Raw genomic sequence first — 15943 nt, forward strand, 5'->3', positions numbered from 1 at the left:
GTCTCCACAGCATCCTGTTTGATGGCCGTCATCTGACAGCCTTGTGCTCCAGCATATTCACTGCCATACAGCGCAATGAAATTGTCTCGTATGAATGAAGCAGTGCACTGTTACTCTTTTCCGTATAGTGCTCTATGTGGATAACTCACCCTCCAGGGAGCAAGAAATAACACAGGTGGAGAGAGTGCTCTTCTTAACTCACCATTTTATAAAGTGAACCCTCTTATTTCCCTGCAACACGATAAAGCCGAAAGGAGTAAATGCCAAAAATGCAGAGTTCCCAGAGACATCCTGAAAGAAAGGGAGACAGAGAATAGAAAGGACAGGGAAAGAAAAGGAGGAGGCCAGAGAGAGGAAGGCGAGGGCTGCACGGTGACAATAAGTGGGGTATGAGGTACCTTACACGGATGAGGATCCACTCCGTACGTCTCCAGAGTCTGAGCTTTCCTCAGAAAACTTAGCTCTGCTTGTGCAGGTGACAGGCCACTACAAGGGAAATCAAGAGCACCTATGAAAGGGTGTGTGCTGAAGAACGTCTTTACGTACACAAATAAACTGGCATTTTATCATTTTATGTGTTAAAAGAGAACACCCCCCCCATCAGAGGCATAGCTTGAAGCTCCTGGGACCTAAGGCAAAATCTATAACAGGACTCCAAATCTATTATATAGCATTACTACTGGCATCTTCGTATGGAGCAGAGGAGTCCCGAGAATGAAGACCGGCCGGGAGGCAACTGCTTCTTCAGGACCCTCAATAGATACGTCCCGGCTCCCCTTCAACACTTTTAAGAATGTATTAATCATATGAAGGAATTCTTTTTATACAAGATCTCCTCTGAGCCTTCTATAATTTTTCATAAAAAAAAGTCAAAGCCAACAACAGTGCTCCTATCTGTGTTTCCTGTTAATTTAGGGTATTATCAGTAAATTATCTGGATTCCAGTTCACAACCCACATCACTGTCCACATCAAACAGCAAATCTTAATTGGATGTCAGTGATGTGAGATCATAGGAAACACAGGGGAACATGAGGTCACACATGCTTTTTTTTAGAAGAATCCCACAAAAATAAGCGAAAGGTGTCATCAGGGGCAGATTGGCCATAGACCTTACAGGGAAATTTCCCAGGGGGCCGGCCAGTGGTAGTGTTTGGGGATGTATTTTGTGCTGCTGGCAGGGATTTGTGATGGACTGTGGTATTTGGCTCTGTTGGGGTGGTATAATGTGGCAAAATATGATATTGCTGGCTTTGCCTTCCATTAATTTGGACCCAACTACAAAACAGGGCCACTTTTCATATTTATTCTGGGGCCACTTTAAGTTCCCAGTCCGCCCCTGGGTGTCATGCTAATGGGACATGTAGTCAGCTGTAATTTGCAGAGGACCAAGCAAGAAGTGTTCAAATCCCCTGCTGTGCTACCACAGGGAAAACGAAGCATTACTTCATTGACTGTCCATGGAGTGCACATACATCCCATGGCATCCAAAGTGAGAAAGAGAGAGCTGCTGTTTGTGGTCGCTGTCTGCTCCGGCTAATACATGATGTCCAATACTAAGTCAGGATTTCCTGAAAGGGTATAAAATGTTTTCATCTAAACCAGACAAACCCCGTTTGAGACTTAGGCTGCTTTTAGACGAGCGACTGTCACTCTCCGGACTCAAAGTGCAGCACCTGTCCTGAACTTTGGGTATTATGTCAGTGTTATCCAATACATTCCAGACCGCTAAGGCCCAGGTCCTGCTGAATGAAGATAGTGCGTAATGGAAGCACGGAACGGAACCCTACGGAGGCACTACGGAGTGCTTCCGTGGGGTTTCGTCCCATACTTCCATTCCGCAAAAAGTTAGAACACGTCCTATATTTTTGCGGAGCGGCCGTATCGCGGACCCATTAAAGTAAATGGGTCCGTGATCTGCTGCGGCTGCCCCACGGACTGTGCTCGTGCATTGCGGCCCGCCACGGGGCGCACATGTTCGTGTGCAAGAGGCCTAAGGGTTACATAGCATCATAAATCGATATAATGCTATGTGACCCCGGCAGTGCTGGAAGTTTAGGACGGGTGCTGTGACACTCGCTCTTCTGAAAGCGGCCAAAACGTCACAATGCTTACACTCAATGTAAGTTTTTTTTGGAGCCAAAACATTTATTAGGTTTAACAAAAATTATTATTATTACTTTTCCATCTATTCATAATCCGCTAACTAAACTGCACGACAGTCTCCTTACCTGAGCTCATTCCGGTGAATCTCAGCAATCCGTCTTTCCAGCTTTTCTGAGTGTTTAGGGAGGAACTGGAACTTGGAACTATAACCCTCTGGATGTTTCCCAGGGTCATAATCCCCAATTTCAGCTGTTAGAGGGACATAGCATTAATGACAGCAAAACTATTTCTAGAGACAACAATCTAAAACGGGGATCATCAACCTTTGGCACCCCAGCTGCTATAAAACTACAACTCCCAGCATGCACAATTACTCGGCATCTTTAAAAAAAATCATGATAGAAACAATAATAAATCGATGGATCAAAAAATAGCACCTGTCAAATATAACTGATCATACTGGATCTATCATATGTAAAAATAGAAATCATGGAGCTGGTGCGAACAGAGCCATACAGACACATGGGGTATTATCAGAAGCAGCAGGAATAACTCAACATCAAGAGAACATACCCTGTAATATGTAGGCTGCCAGCAAAGCAGCATCAGAGGTCTTACAAAGCAGTCGGCCATGGTATAAATCCCTCTTTACTTGTAAGAAGACCAGATACCTGTAAAGATCCGTCACTCACATCAACATGGAAAACATACCAAATCATACGCAGATATTTAACAAAGCATTGGCACACTGCAGTGTGCAGCTCTTGTTTGGAGACACTTTAAATAGGTTAAACAGGCTCCTGATATTGATGACCTATCCTCAGGTCGTTGGGGGTCCGACACCCCACATCTCCACCGATCAGCTGACCCCTGCAGCCTCTGGTGCACAGAATAGGAAGCACAGCTCCGTTCACAGTGTAGTGGCCGTGCAGGGTATCCGTGCTCAGATCCCATTGACGTGAATGTAACCCAGCACAAACACTACACTGTGAGCGGAGCTATGCTTTCTGCTCCATTTACAGCACCATAGGCTGCAGCGATCAGCTGATCATGAGGGCGCGGGGTGTCGGACCTTCACCAATCGGATATTTATGACCTATCCTGGGGCTCTCTCATCAATATCAGGAGCCTGGAAAACCCCTTTAAACCCTTTAAGCCTGCATACTGTAGTAAGCCATTTTATAAATCTGGTAAACAGGAGGCATTGTAATTTTCTTTATATTCTCCAGCACTGCCCTTTAGCTGTTATTAGGGTATATTCAGACGACGCAGTTGAGTGCAATTAAAACCGCAACAAAAAAATCACAACCAAAAATGCTGATGGTTTTGCCTTGGTCTTGCTGATGCAGTTGTGTTTCTTTTTACAAGAGAAACACATTTATTTAACATGTTTCACCTGTAAAAATTGTAGTTGCACATTATTTCAGTCTGCACATTATTGACCGGATCTGCAGGTCATGGAATACTGCTGTGGTTTGCTGACGACCCTGCAGAATTATTACTGGCACATTCCCACTTGTGGCATATTTCCAACAATGACATTACATTAGAGGTTTGTTAGTTAGACACATCCCTAATATAACCAGGTATGTGACTCCAAACTGGACATTCATTTTTAATTTAGAACTTCAGTCCGACTGAACAATCTTCTGGCACTTGCCCGGAGTCAGGAGTAACATTTGTAGAACAATTCCACCCGGCCGTGTGGTTTACATGCAGTGAACACCTTTTAGAGATTATATCACTTTCATGTGTTTGGCAGACTGTAGAAACATCCCAGAGGGTAAGGAGACACCATCGTAACGAGGAAAGGATTTGTTGGTTAGTGAGATACAAGATGGACAGATTAAGACACAAGTGAATTGATACATGGCAGAGGCTCAAGTCTAAGGAAGTCGCAGATGCAGAGCAGGATTCCGTATGACAGCTCCCTATGAGAGAGGTACAATTCAGCACATTACAGCAGCGTTATCTACCAACGAAACACTCCTAGAATAACTCATGGACCCAGAATAGTACCACAGGCTGGCGCTGGTGCAGAAATGCATGATTGTTTTTTTCTCTTGGCTTCTGCACACCTTAGCTGATCATTTCAGCATGTACAGTTTAAATGCGATGTACACCTTTGGGGACAATTTTTTTTATGATTGCATTTTTTCTCATTTGGGGCAAAAACATTTTTTTTCAATTGGTCTTTATTAAAAATAGTGAGCTGTTCTGTCACAAAGGGTAACTGTTTTTCCAGCTGTGTGCATCCTACTTTCACTTTGTGCCCCTATCTCTAAATTACTAAGAGCTCATAAACACTTATTTGTCACGTTCGGGTGTAGGAGGGAAACACCACACCGAACATAGGAGGGAAAGGGGTGAGGGAATAAGGCCTGGAAACTAGGGAAAGGAGATGGACACCTCCTAGCAAAACCCTAATTAAAGTCCTGACTAACTACCAGTATAAACAGACCCCAGAGGTAGGTGAGTTCATATACTGGAACACCTAGTGTCCTAACTCACCAAATAGGACCCTGGTACTAATGTCAGGACTGAGACAACCTGTTCCTCCAAAAGAAAGGACGAACAGGAGTCTCCCTCAGGTCTTAATACAAATGACAGGGAAATGCAACACACAAAATAACCCAAACAAAATACAAAAGGGAAAGAAAACACTTAACTTCAACTGGCTGTGGCAGCACCAGGAACTCAGCCGAGATCCACACACCAGCTATCCACAACTCAAACTGAACCTATGAACTGCATTGCATAGTGGGAGAAACAACAATAAATAGAGAAGGTTAAATGACCCTAATAGCCACACCTGGGGAAAGAAGGTGTGGCAAGCACCAAACGGAAAACATGTCAGATCAATCCGCGGGAACGCCCGTGACAGTTACCCCTCTTCAACAGGTGACCTCCGGGCACCCAGGACCAACCTTATCCGGATGAGACCTGTGAAAGGCTTTCACCAAATGACTGGCATTCACGTTGGAAGCCGGTACCCACATCCTTTCCTCTGGTCCATAATCCTTCTGGTGAACAAGATACTGAAGAGATCTATGTAGAACTCGAGAGTCAATAATCTTGGCAATCTGGAATTCCAAACTGCATCCACCATGACAGGAGTGGGAGGCAAGGGGGATGACTCCAAAGGTTCAACATATCTCTTCAACAAAGATTTGTGAAACACATTATGAATTTTAAGAGCATGAGGAAGTTCAAGACGAAAAATCTACAGGATTAATAATGGCAGTGATCTTATATGGACCAATAAACCTTGGACCCAACTTCCAAGAAGGAACTTTCAACTTAATATTTCTTGTGGACAGCCACACAAAATCACCCACACTTGTGGACCACACGTTTATACTTATTTTGAATTTTCCGCCATATAGAAGACAATGATGACGAAAAACGTTCCTCCTCAGGGATACTGGAAGTACCTGAACCAGAGAATGTGCCAAATTGCGGGTGAAACCCATATGCCCCAAAAAATGGCGACTTACCAGTGGACTCCTGCCTACGATTGTTTATGGCAAACTCTGCCAAAGACAAAAACGAGGACTATTCCTCCTGGTTTTCAGAGACAAAACATCTTACGTAAGTCTCCAGACTCTGATTAGTGCGCTTCGTATGTCCATTCGTCTGAGGATGAAAAGCAGAAGAAAAAGACAGTTGTACCACCAGCCGAGTACAGAACACCTTCCAGAATCTGGACAGAAACTGAGTCCCACGATCTGAGACCACGTCAGAGGGAATGCCATGAAGTTTCACAATGTTGTCAAACACTTGTGCAAGTGTTTTAGCATTTGGTAGGCCAGGCAATGCTATAAAGTGCACCATTTTACTAAAACGATCAACCACCACCAGAATAACGGTCTTTCAGGATGAATTAGGCAGATCAGTAATAAAATTCATAGACAAGTGAGTCCATGATCTGGACGGGATGGGCAATGGAAGTAGAGATCCAGAAGGTCGAGTATGTGTCACCTTAGCGCATGCACAGATGCTACAGGCCGACACATAGTCCTCAACACACTTACACAACCCCGGCCACCAGAATCTATGAGAGATGAGGTCGGCAGTGGATCTACGCCCAGGGTGTCCTGTTAGAACCGTACAGTGATGTTCCTCAAACACCTTATGACGCAATTCTGATGGAACAAACAATTTCCAAGAGGGGCAAGACTCCGGTGCGTCTCCCTGAGCCTCTTACACCTTCACCTCTAGGTCAGGGTAAAGAGCGGATATCACCACCCCTCTGACAGTATCAGACTCGGATTTTCAAAATCATCACCTCCAGGAAAACTACGTGACAAGGCATCTGCCTTGACGTTCTTAACCCCAGGACGATAAGTGACAATGAAATTGAATCTGGTGAAAAACAAAGACCATCTGGCCTGCCTTGGCTTCAGTCGTTTAGCCGACTCTAAGTGAGCCAGATTTATGTGATCTGTGAACACCGTGATCGGATGAATCTCCCCTTCCAACCAATGACGCCACTCTAAAGCCAACTTAATGGCCAGCAACTCTCTGTTACCCACATCATAATTTCTCTCTGCGGCAGAGTTTTTTAGAGAAAAATGCACATGGGCGCCCCTAATTGCATGGGTTCGTCCCCAGACTTAAACCCAGGAGTATCTTCACCCAAAGTGTCAGAAGAAGATGATATGTTATGTGATAGTACATCCTGAGAGTGGGGGCCCCTAGAGCTCTCTCTCAGGCGTCTATCAATGCATACTGCAACAGACATAGCGGTTTCCAGAGACTCAGGACTCTCATGAAAGGCCAAAGCGTCCTTCAGCCTCTCTGATAATCCCTGACAAAACTGACTACGGAGAGCCGGATCGTTCCACTCAGTATCCGTAGCCCACCTCCTAAACTCAGAGCAATAGATATCAGCAGAAATCTCTCCCTGATGAAGGCTACTTAGCTTGGTCTTGGCCAGGGAGGTCCGATCTGGCACATCATAGATGAGACCCAGAGCTTTGAAAAATTCATACACCGAACGGAGAGACTGTTATCTGGTCGGCAGAGAAAAAGCCCATGACTGAGTGTCCCCTTTAAGCAATAACAACACCAACTCTCTGAATCTCATCCCCAGATGAGTATGGATGTGTAGCCTAAAATATAATTTGCACGCTTCCCTAAACAAAATTATCACTTCCCCCAGTGAATTTGTCTGGGAGGGCAACTTTGTGGTTTATAATGTCACGTTCGGGTGTTGGAGGGAAACATCACACCGAACATAGAAGGTAAAGGGGTGAGGGAATAAAGCCTGGAAACTAGGGAAAGGAGATGGACACCTCCTAGTAAAACCCTAATCAAAGTCCTGACTAACTACCAGTATGAACAGACCCCAGAGGTAGGTGAGTTCATACACCGGACTACCTTGTGTCCTAACTAACCCTATAGGACCCTGGTACTAATGTCAGGATTCTCCCTCAGGCCTTAATGCAACACACAAAATAACCCAAACAAAACACAAAAGGGAAAGAAAACACTTAACTTCAATCGGCTATGGCAGCACCAGGAACTCAGCCGAGATCCACATACCAGCTATTCGCAACTCCAACAGAAGCTATAAACCGCATAGCATAGTGGGAGAAACAACAATAAATAGAGAATGTGAAATGACCCTAATAGCCACACCTGGGGAAAGAAAGTGTGGCAAGCACCAGAAACAACACAGACGTCATTTGATCCAAACTAAAAACATGTCAGATCAAACAACGTGTTGCCAGTCTCACCAATCTCCTACCACCTGTCGCGGGAACATCCATAACATTTTTTAAGCCACGTTCTTATCAGTAACATAAGAACTGAGCTATACTGAGTGTTTAGAAGGTCAGAGAGCAGAGATAAGGAGTGGTCAGATTAGCTGGTTAACAGAGCAGAGAGAAAATTCTGATCCCTCTATTAGAGCATCTCAGCTCTGTACAGAAAAAAGTGCTCCATATTTTTAATAAAGACCAATTGAAAAAACACATTTTTAGCTCATTATAATTACAATGCGCTAATAAATAAAATTACCCCCAAAGGTGTACATAGCCTTTAAGCATCTCATGGGCCATTTATAGCTAGATTAGATTTTGCACTTTTAGGCTAGGGATCCGTGGGCATGTAATCACAAGATCACACAACTTAGAGAAAAAGTCCCAATTTAACATGGTTGGATTTTCTGCAGTGGGCCACAAGGGGGCTTGTAACTTTTTCCTATAGGGAATCATTAGTTGCAGAGTACTTATGCTCCCACACAACTATGTTACCTTTACTCAAGGGCATAATATAGGCATGTACTGTATATGAGCCGTTACTTAACAGATGTAAAGGGGAAGATTACTACAGTGTTTTATTGTTGGTTGCAGGTCTGTAGAAGATTCCTACACTGCAGTCTGACCCATACTGGATCACTGCTTGTGACCACTGGGTACCTTAGGCCCCTTTCACACGGGTGAGTATTCCGCGCTGGTGCAATGCGTGATGTGAACGCATTGCACCCGCACTGAATCCTGACACAATAATTTCAATGGGACTGTGTACATGAGCGTTGTTTTTCACGCAGCACTTATGCGTTGCGTGAAAATCGCAGCATGTTCTATATTCTGCATTTTTCACGCTAAGCAGGCACCATAGAAATAAATTTTCACGCTTGGTTGCTAGGAGATGATGTTAGTAAATAGGGATGAGCAACCCCCGGACCCCATTAAAATCAATTCATTGTATTATTTTCCCTTCTAACATGGTTATAAGGGAAATTAATAGCATTCTTAATACAGAATGCTAACTACAATGTCCATTGAGGGGTTAAAAAAAATAAACTCACCTCATACACTTGATCGCGCAGCTGGTATCGTCTTCTTTCTTCTTCCTGCAAGACCTGCAAAAGGACCTGCACTGACGTCATTGCGCTCACCACGTGGTGAGCGCAATGACGTAATCAAAGGTCCTTATGCAGGTCCAGCAGGAAGAAGAAAGAAGACAATGCCGGCTGCGCGATCAAGTGGATGAGGTGAGTTTATGTTTTTAATTTTTTAACCCCTGAATGGACATTGTAGTTAGCATTCTGTATTAAGAATGCTATTATTTTCCCTTATAACCATGTTATAAGGGAAAATAATAAAATCAACAGAACACCTAACCCAAACCTGAACTTCAGTGAAGAAGTCCGGGTTCGGGTCTGGGTACCACATTCAGTTTTTTATCACGCGCGTGCAAAACGCATTGCACTCGTGGGGAAAAAAATAAACAACAACGCCATGGCAGACAAAACTGACTGAAATTGCGTGCCTTCTCGCGCGGGTTTGCCGCAATGCACTCGCAACGCATCTGGTCAAAATCCGTGACGCCCGTGTGAAAGAGGCCTTAGGGTACTTTCACACTAGTGTTATTCTTTTCTGGTATTGAAATCCGGTAAAGGGTCTCAATACCGGAAAAATACACTTATGTTTTGTCCTAAGGCATTCTGAATGGAAAGCAATCCATTCAGTATGCATCAGGATGTCTTCTGTTCTGTCCCTTCTACGGTATTTGAAAAAATTCCGAAACACTACCGCAATTGCCGGATCCGGCATTAATTTCCATTAAAATGTATTAATGCCGGATCCAGTACCAAGTGTTCCGGAAATTGACGCATCACCAGATCCGGTTTTCCGGTCTGCGCATGCACAATTCGTTCTAGCTTTGAAAAAATGTAATACCGGATCCGTTATTCCGGATGATACCGGAAAGACGGATCCGGTATTTCAATTAATAAGTCTACCGGATCCAGAAAAAAAAAATATCCGTTTGCATCCGGATTTCCGGATCCAGCAGGCAGTTCCATTGCCGGAACTGCCTGCCGGATTCTAACAATGCTAGTGTGAAAGTAGCCTAAATCAGTTTATGGTGTTGGGAAGCTAATATGTATGATAACTAGAAGTAATCAGATTGATGAGGGGAATGTCACGGATGGTGTAACAGAAAACAAGAAGTTACAAATAAGGATCCGACTGGCTTGATCCGAAACTAAGGAACAAAAGGGTGACCCCTATTTAAGCCCTGAAACTCTCCCTGTCTTCTCAGCCCATGCAAAGATCTCTATGATAGAAAATTGCATGCCCTCGTGCCTCGACTGTATGACACCTAAACACACTATAATAGTGAGGGGACACGACCAGGTTCCCTACACTTAATACAGAGGGAGTCAGGGTCACCTAGGATCAAGCAAACAGGAAAACACAAATCAATGAACAGACTTATCTGTAGAAGGATCAGTTGTAGCATCCAGCATGTACACACTCCAGGAAGTTGTATAAACCGCAAAGTGATGCAGTATGGGAAGGGATTTAAAGGGATGCAATCAGTGCAACTACATGACAGCTGAGAGAGGCTAACGAGATGACAAAACGAAAGCAAAACAAAAGAACCTCAAGCAGGAGGTTCTGATGAACGTCTGTCAGAGCTTCTCAGATGTCTGACGATGACAGGGAAGCAGAAAATTATTAGGAATAGGAATTTGAGATATCATTGACGTTCCTTCTGTCCTGAGCACCAGTGTTTCTTGTGTTTAGCTGTGGATGGCCAATCCTCAGGACAAGTTATCGGTATCAGACTGGTGGGAGTGTGACACTTGGCATTCCCACTGATTAGTAATTCTGGGAAGCCAACGGAAACTATAGAGTGGACAGAAGGATCAATCCTCTGATACTGGCGTACTGTAGCTTAGATCCCTTTAACTTGAATGAGAACTTAGCCACAGCACCCCGGCACAGCCACTACACAGTGTGTAGTTCCATACATTATGGAACCGGTGGCTGTCCAGAACAGTTAATCAGTGAGGGTGTGGGGTGTTGGTCTCCCAGTGATCTGATATGTTTGATCTATCCTTAAGATAGGCCATCAATATCTAACCTAAATCACTGCTGACAGCATCAGGAATTCTGTATTCTGGCAGCCGTCAGCTCAGTCTGTAAGGGGGCATTCGCACAACAGTTAAAAAGGGCCATGTGTTTTCAAAACTATTGCAGTCTATGAGGCTATCTGCATGGCTGTTTTTTTAATGTATGTCACACAGGCATTTTTTTTTTTACTTGGCACTACCAGGGGTGGAAGGGGGTTAGGGGCACTATATATGTTAGGGCCACTATGGGGTAGACATTTATACTGGGGGCTCTGGGGCAAATATTCATACTAGGGCCACTATATATACTGAGGACACTAAGGGGGAAGATAATATATACTGAGCACACAGCAGGTCTTGGGTTATAAAAAAAAAAAAAAAAAAAGCCAATTAAATGTATTTATTTTAACTACATTAAAAACACTTTTCCAGTAGCTAGAGCAAAGCTTTAAAGAGTACCTGAGTTTTCAAAAAGTCTGCATAACAGCTATGCTTCATTGTATAATCATAATTGTGAAGAAATATGTATTTTTTGGGCTTCCCTAATGTCTTACTCAGCCATATTATTCCATTTCACTTGCACAGCTAGATACATTTCTCTCACAAGCTGTGGGTGTCTACCTTCTATGGAATCTGCCAGTTCTGTACTGTAGTGACCTCACTTACCACTATGTTTGTTTTCTTCTAGGCAGTTCAGAAAGCTGATAAGCATGGGAGAGATCAGACTTAGACACACAGACACCTCTCTTCACTCTGCTCTTCAAAAGCTGTGTATAGGCAGTGTCTCTATCAGGCTCGGGGCTCAGCTACCTCATACACCCCCCTTCTGAGTCTCTGTTACCAGGGACGGATCTTGCCTGACAACAGGCAGTGGATTGCAAAGTAGGTGGAAGTGAGACCCCTAGTGGCCATGACTTTACAGCTTTTTTTTTTCAGGAGGTGGGTGCAGGCAGATTTTTTAAATGAAGTGATTTAGAAAAATGCTATTTACACCATTCTCTATTAAATGAAATTAAATTATGTGAAAATTGAGTGACTCTTTAACGTGTAGACATTTTTAATACTATACTAGGATGAAGGACTGTGAGAAGGTTTTCTAATATAATAGATCAGACGTTGTTGCTCTGTTTCTTCACAGGAGCCGACTCCCACTGCTATACATGTATACAGCTTTTATTCAGAAACAACAGCTTTGGACGGCAGGAAAGAACCAGAGTCATACATCTAGGAATGTCACAGGCTCGAAAGTCTTAAAAATCTGCACTATTATCTGACTGGATAATGAAAGTAATCATGTCACTCACCTGGTAATTTCTTCCTTCAGAGCTGCTGGATCTGGAGGATAGAACTTCACCCGAAAGCAGAGGATTAAGGGAGAGCGAGCTGGAGATGGTCATGAAATGAACATAAGGAGGTCAGTAATACAACCTGACTACTGCGTCCAACAAATATATTTTCCATCTGCTGCAGATCTATACAAATACCATTCAAGCTAAAACAGCAACAGAAGAGGAGCCGTATGCAACGGGTTCTCAATGTGAACAAGTCTCCACATATCTCTTCATTCATCCCCAATGCTCCAGCATCCAGTTCTAGATTCATATACTACATCTACAGTAAAACCAGCTGTCTACCTGACTATGAGGTCGGTTCCCTTCATGGCACCAAAACAGCAAGGTTACTAACATTAGTGAATACCATTTCCACGTTTAGGTAGGTGGTACGTGTCAACGTGACATCCACATGAATCCAAGGAGCCAACCTTTTTTATTTTTACAGAAGAACATTGTCCCGAGCGTCTCGACCAGCCTCCCTTCTTCCAATAGTGCATCCTTGTCCCATCTCTTCGCCAGGTAAGTAACGCACAAGCACACAGACATCCCGATGGATGAGGTAAAAGTAAATATGATTCATCAGACCAGACGGCATTGTGATGCTCACCTGCCCATTGTAGGTGCTTGGGGCTATGGACAGAGTCCAGCATAGACACTCTGACCTGCAGCTCCTCAGCCCCATATGCATCAAGCATTCTGTATTGACACCTTTCTATCATACCCAATGGTAAATTTTGGCAGCAATTTGTGCTCTATAAGAGCTGTTCTGTGGCATCAGATGGGAAAACCTGTGCTTCCCACCTTACATGAAACATTTTTGATAGGTACTAACTACTGCATACCAGGAATACATAAAGGACCTGCAATTTTACTAATGCTCAGACTCGGTCATCTAGCCATCATAATTTGGTCTTTCAAGGGATTTATCAGGATAGGTCATCAATATGTGATTGTCAGGGGTCAGACACCATACCCCTATCAATCAGCTCTTCTGCAGTAGCTCTAGCATGGAAGAAGATGCCAGAACTACACAGCTCCATCCATTGTTGTAGTTGTCGGAGTTGGTAAGTGGAAGTGGAGCATTGCTGCAGTAACCAGCTCTGTACTCTGGACAAAGCTGTAGCTCCAGAGCTGGATCTACTACAGAACAGCTGATGACCATTTTTCCTGCTTCTAACATATAAACTTACAGGTCACGTCATAATTCAGAGATAATTAAGAGCTGTCAGAGAGCTCAGTGTAAGGCCTCATGCACACGACCGTATTTTCAGTACGCTTCCGATCATCATTTTTTGTGGATCAAATACGGAACCATTCATTCCTATGGGGCCGGAAAAAAATGCTGACAGCACACAGATGTCATCCATGTGCTGATGGCATCCGTGTGGCCGTGCAGCAAGTTATAGAACATGTTCTATTCTTGTCTGTTTTGTGACCAATGGGTCCAGGAAAAAGTATGGGATACACATGGACCGCAAAACAGATAGGGTTGTGTGCAGGAGACCTAAACGAGCTCTCCTGCTAGGGCACCGACCTCCCATCCCATGCAGCTGCCCTCCTCTGGGGTCCTGGACTTCACAGCACCAATATTTGGGCAAACAACAACGTCTGCATGGAGTTTGTATGTTCTCCCCATATTTGTGTGTGCTTCCCCCACACTCCAAAGAACTTAGATTGTGAGCCCCACTGGGGACAATGAGTTATGATCATGTAGAATACAAACCGGATTCCAAAAAAGTTGGGACACTATACTAATCGTGAATAAAAACTGAATGCAATAATGTGGAGGTGCCAACTTCTAATATTTTATTCAGAATAGAACATAAATCACGGAACAAAAGTTTAAACTGAGAAAATGTACCATTTTAAAGGAAAAATATGTTGAATCAGAATTTCATGGTGTCAACAAATCCCCAAAAAGTTGGGACAAGGCCATTTTCACCACTGTGTGGCATCTCCCCTTCTTCTTACAACACTCAGACGTCTGGGGACCGAGGAGACCAGTTTCTCAAGTTTAGAAATAGGAATGCTCTCCCATTCTTGTCTAATACAGGCCTCTAACTGTTCAATCGTCTTGGGCCTTCTTTGTTGCACCTTCCTCTTTATGATGCGCCAAATGTTCTCTCTAGGTGAAAGATCTGGACTGCAGACTGGCCATTTCAGTACCCGGATCCTTCTCCTACACAGCCATGATGTTGTGATTGATGCAGAATGTGGTCTGGCATTATCTTGTTGAAAAATGCAGGGTCTTCCCTGAAAGAGATGACGTCTGGATGGGAGCATATGTTGTTCTAGAACCTGAATATATTTTTCTGCATTGATGGTGCCTTTCCAGACATGCAAGCTGCCCATGCCACACGCACTCATGCAACCCCATACCATCAGAGATGCAGGCTTCTGAACTGAGCATTGATAACAACTTGGGTTGTCCTTGTCCTCTTTGGTCCGGATGACATGGCGTCCCAGATTTCCAAAAAGAACTTCGAATCGTGACTCGTCTGACCACAGAACAGTCTTCCGTTTTGCCACACTCCATTTTAAATGATCACTGGCCCAGTGAAAACGCCTGAACTTGTGGATCTTGCTTAGAAATGGCTTCTTCTTTGCACTGTAGAGTTTCAGCTGGCAACGGCGGATGGCACGGTGGATTGTGTTCACTGACAATGGTTTCTGGAAGTATTCCTGAGCCCATTCTGTGATTTCCTTTACAGTAGCATTCCTGTTTGTGGTGCAGTGTCGTTTAAGGGCCCACGGGCATCCAGTATGGTTTTACGGCCTTGACCTTTACGCACAGAGATTGTTCCAGATTCTCTGAATCTTCGGATGATGTTATGCACAGTTGATGATGATAGATGCAAAGTCTTTGCAATTTTTCGCTGGGTAACACCTTTCTGATATTGCTCCACTATCTTTCTGCGCAACATTGTGGGAATTGGTGATCCTCTACCCATCTTGGCTTCTGAGAGACACTGCCACTCTGAGAAGCTCTTTTTATACCCAATCATGTTGCCAATTGACCTAATTAGTGTTAATTGGTCTTCCAGCTCTTCTTTATGCTCAAATTTACTTTTTCCAGCCTCTTATTGCTACTTGTCCCAACTTTTTGGGGATTTGTTGACACTGTGAAAATTTGAATCAACTTATTTTTCCTTTAAAATGATACATTTACTCGGATTAAACGTTTGATCTGTCATCTACGTTCTATTACAAATAAAATATTGACATTTGCCATCTCCACATCATTGCATTCAGTTTTTATTCACAATTTGTTTAGTGTCCCAACTTTTTGGGAATCTGGTTTGTATGTCAGCGAGTATAATATAAGGGAGTATAATAAATAAAATATAGTAAGACAGCAATGAATGCTTTCTACAATGTACCAGGCACATACACACACAAATGGACCATCAAGTGCATTCTACGTTACCTCTCATTTGTTTGGCAATCCCTTTAGTAAACTCCAGCCAATGCTAAAATAAGAGATAAAAAGAATAGAGTCAAATCTAGACCACAGCTTTCATATTCCACCACAACATCCAGAATTACTGATAGGTGGCGCAAAATTCATGCAAGTTCATTGAAGTCCTCCCACTTCTTTCGCCTTGAGCCGCATTGTGATGTGATAAAAGCTG

At 43.6% G+C, this 15943-nt stretch overlaps 1 protein-coding gene across 2 annotated transcripts in view; it reads right to left on the reverse strand.

Moving 5' to 3' along the window:
* FRMD5 (FERM domain containing 5) overlaps positions 1–15943 on the reverse strand; it is a 98413-nt gene that overhangs the window by 26247 nt on the left and 56223 nt on the right. For both annotated transcript variants that reach the window (XM_044283135.1, XM_044283134.1), the window contains 6 exons: positions 15739–15781; positions 12282–12360; positions 2679–2776; positions 2231–2354; positions 399–486; positions 203–291 (listed from right to left, as the gene is read on the reverse strand). In XM_044283135.1, the coding sequence (XP_044139070.1) occupies positions 203–291; positions 399–486; positions 2231–2354; positions 2679–2776; positions 12282–12360; positions 15739–15781 (521 nt within the window). The remainder of the gene's footprint in view (positions 1–202; positions 292–398; positions 487–2230; positions 2355–2678; positions 2777–12281; positions 12361–15738; positions 15782–15943) is intronic.

This window comes from Bufo gargarizans, chromosome 2, assembly GCF_014858855.1.
Source record: "Bufo gargarizans isolate SCDJY-AF-19 chromosome 2, ASM1485885v1, whole genome shotgun sequence".
Lineage (NCBI taxonomy): Eukaryota > Metazoa > Chordata > Amphibia > Anura > Bufonidae > Bufo > Bufo gargarizans.